General features: G+C 38.5%; 1 protein-coding gene across 1 annotated transcript; it reads left to right on the top strand.

The window, feature by feature from the left end:
* Positions 1-8,938: 8,938 nt before the first annotated feature.
* Positions 8,939-11,395, top strand: LOC149186174 (heat shock cognate 70 kDa protein-like). The gene is made up of 2 exons (XM_089412571.1): positions 8,939-9,266; positions 9,512-11,395. Exons 1-2 carry the CDS (start codon positions 9,062-9,064, stop codon positions 11,257-11,259), a joined length of 1,953 nt encoding a protein of 650 aa, XP_089268697.1. The 5' UTR covers positions 8,939-9,061; the 3' UTR covers positions 11,260-11,395.
* Positions 11,396-11,987: the final 592 nt, after the last annotated feature.

The raw sequence follows: 11,987 nt of genomic DNA, 5'->3' as shown, positions 1-11,987 counted from the left end.
CCTGGGGTACAAGGGAATTGAGGATGTTGATGACACTATAATGGCAATGCTATCCATGTTTTCTCCTGGAAAGCCTCCAGCTATACACTATGACTATGCCACCTATATTGCAGAAAAGATACATGAACAACTTATGAATCTACCAAGGGAGAGGGGTTCAGATACACCTCATACATCTACCACTGTTCTTGTTTTATCAACCAGACAGTTTCTCCATTCCCCTCAAGAAACTTAATGCCGAGGGAAATCCAAGATCAGTGTGTTTTGACTTCAGTTTTCCATAATGTTTCTCAATCACCATACACATACTGTGAATTTATAGACCTGTTCATTCACCCAGCCATGACATTGCTGTATGGTGTCCCTCCTCCAAGGTTAACCGATGACATGCAGAGAATTCTCCATCTCTCCAAATCCTACAGCATTGGTGATTGGTATTTTTACCAACACCACACAGTGATCAGAGTATATGGCTGTGAATTGGACCCTTACAGGCTGCCAAGATATGTCCCTATGAGATTGTTTGCCCTAGAATACTTCAGGCAGTTTGGAAATGCTGACTACATCCATTTCCAAAGAAAAAACAAGAAGGTACAACTGAAGGTAAGGAGCCAGCTAGGCCCTTTTTTGTACAACAAAAGAGAGGAGGGATGGAAGGAGGCAGATATGATCCTAGCAGGCCTCAAATTGCAAACCAGTTTCAAATGGTCACCTTATGACCGTAATCATTTTATTTCCCTCAGGAGGATAAAACACAAATTGGGTAAATATTCACATGTTAGGCTGCCTCATATTGAAAAGTATGCAAATTCTTTAAGCTGGAAAGAGGGCACTCTAGAAGAGCCAATCTCTAGAGAGCAGATACTAGAGAGAGAGGCTAGGAATATGCAAAAAGAGGCTGACTTGGAAACTTGTGGACAGGTTTCCTTATCTTATCAAAGGCAACTTGGAGCAGCTGCCTCTTCTTCAACAACACATTAGCAAGCTGCCATGGACACTCAACAGACAGGCAGCAAAGGCAAAGGAAAGCAGGTGGAACAAGAGCAACCACCTCCCATGACTGAAGACCAAACAGATAAAGAGATGGAACAGCAAGAAGAAGTGCAGCAGCAGGTAGAGCAACAGCAACAACAGGAATCACAGCAAAGAGTAGGGCAGCATGACAGAGAGCAGCCCACACAGCAAGAAGGGGCAGTTGAGGCCCCAATTCTCACTGAGCAGCAGGCTCAAAACATAGTACCTCCTAGGCAAGAAGCTGTTAATGAAACCTCAGTCCTCCAAACTCCACAAAAGGAGGATGTAAGCAGGAAAAGGGATAGAGAGACTCCCTTGACTACATCAATAAGTCATGGTGAGAAGAGGCACAGGATGAATCCCCTTTCAGAGGAAGAGATGCCTATAGGGCAATCTTTGGGTATGGGCCCGCCCAGTTTGGAGGCATCTACAAGTTCCTTCCAACAGGAACAAGAGAGGACAGTGGGAGGAGAAGTCAGCTCCTCTAGCCAGCAGAGAGAGGGTGAACTGAGCATTAAACAGCAGTTCATTGAAATAAAGAAAAGGAATGAGCCCATAAAGATACAGCTATATAACCATTTGTTGAAAATGGCTCCCACCAACCAGCAGCGACTAATGTCTGCATATGATGTCCAGGAGGGCAAGATGATCATGAGTCACTTCTTTCCAACTACTTTGCAGCCACAGTCCCCTTCAGATTACCTAAGGACCAATCTTGAGGTCCTGGCCAAGGACATCCACCCAATGGATAAAATTGAATTGCACAAACAAACAGGTGAGATGGTCTATGCTTCCTTGGCAGACAAGACATTGGATAACTACAAGCTAGAAAATAGCCTTAATAATACAGCTGCCCAACTTGAGTTGGAAAGGGAATCCTCTCAAGCAAAGGACAACAGAATAAGGTCCTTAGAAGATATAATTATTGAGATTGGGCATGATCCCAAAGATATCAAGGGCATACAAGAAATATTAAAATTGAGGGATGCAGATATGGCAGCTTTAAGGAGAAAGATCAAACTCCCAGCCACAATTCACCCTCAAACAGATGAAGTAGCTCAACAAAGGCATGATCAAGATGCCACAGCTTTGCTGGTGTCTCTCTATAAGCAGCTTATCCAGACACAAGAAAAGCTGGGAGAATCAGAGGCTGCACAGGCAGCATTACAAGCAACTCTGAAACAAAGAGAAGAAGGTCAGACCTCTCAGCCTCCTCCTCAAATCATTAACCTTGAGGAAGCTGCTCCAACTACTATTCCTCCTCCTCAACAGACTGAACAAGCAGCACCATCTACTTCAGCACCACCAACAACAGAGCAGGCCCCTAGCTTGGATATGCAAAAGCTAAGAAATGAGATTCAGGCCCTGGAAGCTCAAATGACAGAGCTGAATGAGACCAGGAAGAAATTGGCCAAAGTAAATGATAGATATGACAAATCCAAGCAGTCTGTGGCAGAAAAGGGCAGGGAGATAAAAGCCCTCAAAGACAGGATCAAAGAGCTAGAGAATGAGCTCAAATTAGATAAGGTTGTGGCTGAGCTTAAAATAGTGTTGTGGGCTAATATTGGACAATCTATTAATGACCAATGGCAGTATATTGAAACAATCCATGAGCAGTTAGAGCTCATTCCAAAGCACAGACTGAAATTCAGAGATCAAGGGCGGCTCTAAGCAACATGCCTGAAGTGGCCACCAGGATGATAATGTGCTTAACAATAGAACAAGTACTCAGTTGGCTACCATGGGATTTCAAACAGAACTGAGACCATTCAGTTAATCAAGAGGGTTCTTACACTGCGAAACTTGGTGCAGACATTAGAGAGAAGAACCAAGACATGCAGACTGAGGTAAACAGGTTTATGGACAAATTTCAGGTATTACAAAAAGAGGGCTCCCTAGCTTACTGAACAGCGCAGGGAGACTGTTCACACATGAGCAGTATGCCAAGAGGGTCAATACATTTGCCACAAGTCAGATCAATGAGAAGCCCAGCACCTCAGAGGAAACAGGGCCAGCCACAGGACAGACTCTCTACAACAGAGTAGAAAGTTTATTTTTTATAATGAATGAAATTACACACCTCTTTGAAGTGCCTCCCAATTTTTATAAATATACAGAAGCAGAGGAGACTATGGATGCAATTCTCAGGCATCAACTACCTACACAAGAATGGTGGACTAAGGCAATACAGATGATTTTATAAACAGGAAGCCATTCAATAAATTTTGTTCATGGAAAATGCAAATTGTCATACACAGGACAGTTTAAAAGAATCAGCATGCGTTAAAGATTAAAGCTGAGCCAACTCAGCAGAATTTACGGCCAACAAAGCAAGGTGAGAAGCTACAGGTGTCCAGGCCGAGAAGCTACAGCAGAGCAGCTCCAAAAGCGCATTTCTCAGCATTAATGCATATCACTCCAACCGACTCAGTGGCCTCCAAAGGCCAAAATATCTTCTGACAGGCATAAAGATGCATTTACTTTGTATTCAATGATGTAATAACTTTCTTATCTAAATATCTTGAAAAGTTGGTGAACATATTCATTTCTGAGATAACTTAGCACTCAGATATTTTGTACAACCGATTGTATATATTTGCCCCTCGCACAAGCTTGCAGGGGTTGTTGTTGATTTCTCTTGAAGAAGTTCTTATGCTGTAATCTTTTCAGAGTTTAATAAACAAAGTGATGGAATTTCTCAAAGTTCTGGAGTGTTGAATGCGTTCTGGTGTTTGTTGAAAACTGCAGGATTCCTGTGTACCTCACAATACAATAAGTTTTTCTGTAACTCTCTTTGTTATGTGTTTCAATCTGTTACAATCCATATATGTTTCTAATTTCTAAGTATTTAGCAACAAAGAAAAAGAATAACCTTCAGGATTTATTCATGCAATACCCTGAGTTCAATCTATGTTGTTAATGAATGTTTTCTTCAGCTATAATCTTGATAAGCGTAATTCTTAATTGCTACACTTTCAGAATATATCTTTCACAGTGACCTTTGTTTCAGGAATTCAAGTTTGCTCCTGAGCAACATGTTTCACTTTCACATCACCAGCTTAATGGAGAATTCTTAATTGCTTTCTGTTGGCTGACCATACATCACCACTTAAGTTTAAATTTTTTTGTTTGAGATACCCAATAGGCCTGCAGTCTGAAATCATCACTCCAGCATTTCAAAACAGTTCACAGCTCTAGACTCCATTGCCCAATGATATACTACTGTCTGAACACTACATCTTAAGCACTAAAAGAAGTCCTTCAACCAAACATAAACCAAAACCTGAGCATAATAGCTAGCCTAAAACACTATCAAAACAGAGACACATCATAAAGAGAGAGCCCTCTCTGATTTCAGTTTGCTAGAAACTGTAATCCAAAGATTGGTTAGTGGTTACCCGGCCGTATTCCCTTGGGAGTCATAGGGAACACCTGGGTGTTAACAGTTACATCACCAGATAAAGTGTCGAAACATTGGAGGCTATCGTAGGTCTTTCACCGTATCTACACCCACCTGCAAACTTTTAAAACTGTAAGCTTTGTCCATGTGAAAATAAAAGCTAACATGTTAGCTGATCATTTGGCGAATGAAGGAGTGACTAATAAGGAAAGGGATGCTCAGCACGTTTGGGAGTTGTTACCCCCAGGTAAACTATTAGAGGACTATCTCTATCAGGCTACCAAAGATAGGGAGAATTGGATTGATAGGATAGATCGAAGAGGATCAGGAGACAAGCGGGAGGATAGGGATCCCTAAACTGCCTGCCTGTTGTTTGGCGGAAGAGCACGCAAATTAATTCACTTGGCGGAAGAGCACACAACTTAATTCGCACGCAAATGGTTTCATGAACCACAAGTGGTATTTCGGGTGGGGTCTAAGTGGTAACCAGTTTTTCAAGGTTGGCCTCCGATTCCACTCTTCAAGCGACACATAGCAGCGAGGAGGAGAGAGGAAACTACTTTTCGGGCAGTTAATCCTCGTGCTACTTGTCCACCCAAAATCAACGTGGATCGTTGGATCCACGAAGGGTAGATCAACGATGAAGGTTTGGTCGTGCAAGTGGTTGATCGGTGATTGGAGGAAGGAGGTGGAGTTGGAATTGCAATTCACCGTTATGCGATTTAGCGATTCAACGTTAGTCGTTGGATCATTGAAAGAGATGGACGACAGCTTTCAGGCCGATCGGAGATCGATGTTCAGTGAGCACAGTGGGAGGGCGTTTCACCGGAAGTGTGGACCTGCCGCTTTTAATGGTCGTAGTTGTATTATTTTTTAATTCTGATCTTTTGTGTATTTCCTGTGTAATCCTTTTTTCCGATAGAGTGAATGGTTCCGCGTTGTAAAGGTTTAAAGCAAATAACGCTTCTGATAGGTTATGTGGACCATTTTTGGTATACGAAAGGAATTTTGGTTTACCCTGTAATATATGTAATGTACTTGTTCGGTTAATAGAAAGCTCCATTCTTACTTGACCAAAAATAAATAAAATCTATATTAAGAGACATATAATATTGTGTATAAAATTGCAACTGTACTACTAAATAAAATGGAAATGGAAATAGTACAAATGTTGTTTGTGATAAGGAAAGTAATGAACCACAAATAGGGGTTTCCAAGATGAAGACAAAGATTTGAGAAATTTTAGAGTAACACTTAAAATACAAATTCAGTGGTGGGTGAAAAGTGAAAACAACCCTTCTTAGAGAAAACATCTAAACTCAAATATGATATTGAGATAGATTCTTCCAAAAGACAAAATACATTGGTATCAATGGTATGAAAGTTGATGAGTTACAACATGGGTTTTTTACTCACATACTTTCGACTTTTTTAAGTAAGAAGGCTATTGTTGAAGGGATTGGTGCAACAATGAAAGATAATTCAACTGTTGTCAAAGTATATGGGCATAATAAACAAGATGGTCAAAGCAATGAAAATTAACCAAAAAAATAAAAATAAATAATTTCTAGCAACTAAGAAAGATAGTGCAGTCTTATATGAGTAGCTACCATATTACATAGCTTCTTAATATCGTGTTTTACATATGAGGATAATATCTTTGATGCCATGTTGAATTAGACAAATGTTGGTGAAAAATAACATTTTTTCTATCATTCAAGCATTAGAAACCAAAAATCGAGGGTAATATAGGTGTGCAATTATTGGTATTGAAGGTCAAGATAAGTTATTTGGTCTTTTTATCTCAAGCAATGAAGAAATTTCAGAATTTAAATCAAATTTATCTGAAAAAACCAAGAACCAATGGCGTAATGGAAACAAATTCAAGGCTTAACCAAAAGCGTATAGTGGGTTAGAAATGGATTTTGAGGGAGATAAGTCAACTGAACATAACAAAATGAAAAGAATGAAGGTTGATTCCATTGTTAAGTATGAACCTTGGGAAAAACAAGCTGAACAATTGCCTAGCACAATTTATTTTTCTCATATGCAATGTGACAATGATGAAACAACAAATGATGGAAATTGGCAACAATGCTTAAAGCGAACTATTATTAAAATCAACAAATCAACTATCCTGAAGGGTTAAGTGTTGGAAAGGATTAGAATTGCAACTGAACAAAATAAAGAACATCCTTATCATATTTTCCATCAAAACAAGTCAACTTGATCATTTTCCATTTGTAGTGAGAATGAAACAAGATTTTTTTATACAATCTCATCGCATTTAATGGAAAGTTATTTGCAAGAATCAATGGAAATATTGAGTTGTATAGATGAACGATATTGAGGAGACTTTGTGATAGTTACAATATGAATGTGAATACATGGTGATATGCTTTCACTCCATGTTTAGTGTGGTGAATATTTCATTCTAATTGTTGATCATATAAAAGTTATCTATTATTTGGTATACAAGCATGAGTAGGGAGCTATAGAGCATAGAGCTTGTTATTTTAGTGCAAACTGGATAAAAACTAATGAAATATACCTTGGTGTAGAGAGTGACCATGTACTTAATACTCTAGGACTACTATTTACTTCCTCCCACTATCAGTGTTGAAGAAAAACAAAATATTCAATCATTGGCAAATGGATGCCCATAAATGATGATTCTCCACTTGGGTTTCATTGGGTGAAAAAACTAATTCCTTTTATCTATACTTTGAGGATGAAGCATTTGAAGGGGGAGACAAAGTGACATACACATATAGGTATAGATGTAGGAATGATAACTAATAATTAATACAATTGTATCATATAGCATTAGTAATAATAATGAAGAATCATAGATCACGCCCTTTCACATTGTGACTATAAATATATAGTTCCATTGTAAATCATATATTTATTATCAACTACTAACCATTTTTTTCTTTTGTGTATGTGCGTTATTTGTAAAAGCACCAATGGGAACTTCTTACAAAGGACTTACCTTATAAAGTAACATGTGTTGTATTCAAAACCATATAAAATCACACATTATCTTAATGATAGTTGAGGACCTTGTGGCTTGAACCAAAGATGTGAATCTTGCCCATCATAAGCAATGTGAAGCCAAGAGTTCAACCACATTGGTCTAGTGGAGTAGTCACACATGCAGAGGAGCCCACCCATAATAAACGTAAAGGATGCATAAATAGTAAACATAAAGCACACAAAGAAATCATAGCACTCCATGCCAACAATGTGCACACTAGAGAATCACACAACATAGTTGTTCATTTCGAAAACAAATACTCTTCACAAGAATCCATATAAGAAAATCATGGGTGCTTCCCCACTAAATAACATGCAAAAGAAATGAATAATACATTAGTTATTTTTCAAATATAAGAAGCATTTTTATTTATTTATAAGAAATCAAGAACAACATATGATCCAAGAGGGCATACATACAACCAAAGAGAATTGTAATTTTGCTCACATCAAGAATTTCCTCTCATAGAAACATGGAAAGATAGAGGATGTAAGGATAACTTCTTCCCTCTTCTTGTCTTCATTAGAAAGTAAGGTGACCCTTGAATAAAAGGCTGATTTTTAATTTCACATTGTGGAGATAGTTGATTCTATGAGAAATTTTTTTGTGGGTGACCAAAGTAGACAATAGATATTTTTAGACCAATTACACTTGGATATGGGTTTTTAATAAAAAAAATCTCATAATAACTAATCAAGGTACAACCTATGAGGTTAACATACCCGTTTCATTGTTAGAAATTCAACTTTTAAGGTTGTAGCACTAAAATTATGACGTTGGAAAATGAAAACCATAACAATAAAATCCCAAAACCTAATAGATGAAGTTTCTTGAAGGAAAAACCATAACAATAAAATCCCAAAACCTAATAGATGAAGTTTCTTGAAGGAGAGAATTCCAGTTATCCAACAATAAAACTTTTAAATGGAGTTTTTTAAATAAGTGAATTAGGTTTGTGTGGCAATTATTTAAAACTTACTTTTCTGGAATTAGGTTGAAATTGCTTTAAGATTGAATTTTTTTAGATTGAAATTGATTTAAGATTGATTTTTTTGCCCACAAATTAAAATTTATAAAATTAGAACATTAAACTTATAATATGAAATATGAAAACCGTTATAATAATAATATCCCAAAGTCCGGTTAATAAAGTTTCTCTTTCGAGAAACTTAAGTTAGTATAACAATAAAAAAAAATGGTAAATGAAGTTTCTGGAAGGAGAAAAATAAATTTATGGGTTTACAGAACAATAAAAACCGATAGATAAAGTTTACAGACCAATAAAGTTTGCCTAAGAAAAAAAAAAAGGGATCTGTATCACAATAAATACCCATGACGGATTGGTTTAGGGGCAATTCGTTGAAAAACCAACCCCTATTTTTTACTTTATCCCAAGGGAGAAGTTAAGTTGAAAGTATTTCTACGACTATAAAATATCCTCAAGGGAAGGGAAGGGAATGGAATGGGATTCAAGTGTGAAACAACTATTTTGAACATTTCGCCAGTCGTGCTTCTTCGCCTGCATTACTCGTCTACAGTTTCGATCGCTCTCGGCCCAATTTCCTTAGTTAACTCCCTCTCTGCGTTCTGTGTGTGAGAGTGTCAATATGGGCGAGGGAGCAGCGATCGGAATCGATCTGGGGACGACGTACTCGTGTGTGGGAGTGTGGCAGCACGACAGGGTGGAAATCATCGCCAATGATCAGGGGAATCGAACCACTCCCTCCTATGTCGCTTTTACTGATACAGAGCGTCTCATCGGAGATGCTGCCAAGAACCAGGTCGCCATGAATCCTATCAACACTGTTTTCGGTTAGTAATCTCTGTCACTCTTTTGAGGGAGTTCATTCCACTGCTTATTTCTGTATATGTGATTCAGTTGTTGTATATTAATTCCCCTTTCATTCTCGAATATGAACCGGGATGGACATAATTCAGCTTATAGTTTTTTTGAAGGTGATTGATATGAAGGCTTGAATTTGCAGCTGTAAGATTCTTCTGTTTGTGTAGAATTTGCATTTGTGTTCAATCTAAATCAGTTCTCTATGTTATGGCAGATGCAAAGCGGTTGATTGGTAGGAGGTTCTCTGATCCCTCCGTTGTGAGCGATGCGAAATTATGGCCTTTCAAGGTCATTTCAGGGGTTGGCGATAAGCCCAGCATCGTTGTAACATACAAAGGGGAGGAGAAGCATTTTGCAGCCGAAGAGATCTCTTCCATGGTTTTAACTAAGATGAAGGAGATTGCAGAAGCTTATCTCGGGACCACTGTTAAGAATGCTGTGGTCACTGTTCCTGCATACTTCAATGATTCTCAAAGGCAGGCAACCAAGGACGCAGGGGCAATCTCTGGTTTGAATGTTATGAGAATCATCAATGAGCCCACTGCTGCTGCTATTGCCTATGGGCTTGACAAGAAGGCTAGCAGTTCTGGTGAGAAGAATGTTCTTATCTTTGATTTGGGTGGAGGTACTTTTGATGTGTCTCTGCTCACAATTGAAGATGGTATTTTTGAAGTGAAGGCCACTGCTGGTGATACACATTTGGGTGGTGAAGATTTTGATAATAGATTGGTGAACCACTTTGTACAAGAGTTTAAGAGAAAACATAAGAAGGACATTAGTGGTAATGCCAGAGCCCTCAGGAGACTCAGAACTTCCTGTGAGAGAGCTAAGAGAACCCTTTCATCAACTGCCCAGACCACCATTGAGATTGATTCCCTATATGAAGGTATTGACTTCTATACCACTATTACTAGGGCTAGATTTGAAGAGTTGAACATGGATTTGTTCAGGAAGTGCATGGAGCCTGTTGAGAAATGCCTGCGGGATGCGAAGATGGACAAACGCTCAATCCATGATGTGGTTCTTGTTGGTGGGTCTACCAGGATCCCTAAGGTTCAGTCCTTGTTGCAGGACCTCTTCAATGGCAAGGAGCTTTGCAAGAGCATTAACCCTGATGAGGCTGTTGCATACGGAGCTGCAGTGCAAGCTGCTATTTTGAGTGGAGAGGGCAGTGAGAAAGTGCAAGATCTGTTGCTTCTAGATGTTACTCCCCTTTCATTAGGGCTAGAAACTGCAGGTGGGATTATGACAGTTCTCGTCTCCAGGAATACTACCATCCCCACAAAGAAGGAGCAAGTCTTTTCTACTTACGCAGACAACCAGCCTGGTGTGTTGATTCAAGTGTATGAGGGTGAGCGAACTCGAACCAGGGACAATAACTTGTTGGGTAAATTTGAACTTTCTGGTATTCCCCCTGCTCCCAGAGGAGTTCCCCAGATCACTGTGTGCTTTGATATTGATGCCAATGGTATTTTAAATGTCTCTGCTGAGGACAAAACCACTGGTCACAAAAACAAAATCACCATTACAAATGACAAGGGTAGATTGAGTAAGGAGGAGATTGAGAAGATGGTTCGTGATTCTGAGACATACAAGGCTGAAGATGAAGAGCACAAGAAGAAGTTAGAGGCCAAGAACTCTTTGGAGAACTATGCTTACAGCGTAAGGAATACCATTCGAGATGATAAGATTGCGGCAAAGTTAGATCCATCTGATAAAAAGAAGATTGAGGATGCCCTTGAACAGACTATCCAATGGCTCGATAACAACCAGCTTGCAGATGCTGACGAGTTTGATGACAAGATGAAGGAGCTGGAGAACACTTGCAATCCTATCATTGCTAAGATGTACCAAGGCGCTGGTGCTGATATACCTGGTGGAGCCTATGGAGCTGCTGGCTCTCCTGAACAGGGTTATTCTGCTGCTGCAGGCTCGGGGCCTAAAATTGAGGAAGTTGATTAAATAATTTTCTCTTTTTTCTTTTTGTTTTAACCGTGTTAGAAGATGATACAGCACCCTTACAAATCAGGATTTAGAAGGTGGATTGTCTCTCCATTGAATGCTGTTGTTTTGAGCAGCAAGGAAATGAGGATTTAGAAGGTGGATTGTCTCTCCATTTTAGATATGAGAATTGAATGCTGTTGTTTTGAGCAGCAAGGAAATGAGGATTTGTGTTGATATTCTACTTCGTTATGTTGTTGGAATACTTTAGAGCTGTTTCATTTTTTCTAAATTTTTATATTGTTTTATTGGTTGTGTATGGGTGTTTTTGGTTCTTACAAATCTAGATTTAGAAGTGGAATAGTACAGTTTGTGTTGAAATATTTTATATCTATTTCACTTTTATTATGTTGGAATAATGAGGATTTGTATTGTGTGCCTTTAAATATTTTATATCTATTTCACTTTTGTTAGGGTGGAATAATGAGGATTTAGAAGGTAGATTGTATCTTAATTTTAGATATGAAAATTGAATGTTGGTGTTTTGACTTGTAAGGAAAAGAGAATTTGTGTTGGATATTTGATTTTTATTTTGTTGGAATACTCGAGAGCTGTTTTTTTTTTCAATATTCTTTTATTAGTTTATTGGTTTTGTATTGTTTTTTTTAATTGATATTACATGGTAAAAGTTACCTGGTATAATACATGAAATTTTGAGGTTTAAATTTCCAAGTATCATGGTACACTAG

This window comes from Pinus tabuliformis, chromosome 3_1 (assembly GCF_031772625.1).
Source record: "Pinus tabuliformis cultivar Carrire ecotype Pingquan chromosome 3_1, CPIR1, whole genome shotgun sequence".
Lineage (NCBI taxonomy): Eukaryota > Viridiplantae > Streptophyta > Pinopsida > Pinales > Pinaceae > Pinus > Pinus tabuliformis.
This window is presented reverse-complemented; position numbering and strand designations above follow the sequence as displayed.

Coding starts and splice junctions, on each gene's coding strand:
- LOC149186174 (XM_089412571.1), top strand. CDS start 9,062: ATGGGCGAGGGAGCAGCGATCGGAATCGATCTGGGGACGACGTACTCG. Junction 9,267..9,511: donor TCCTATCAACACTGTTTTCG/GTTAGTAATCTC, acceptor ATGTTATGGCAG/ATGCAAAGCGGTTGATTGGT.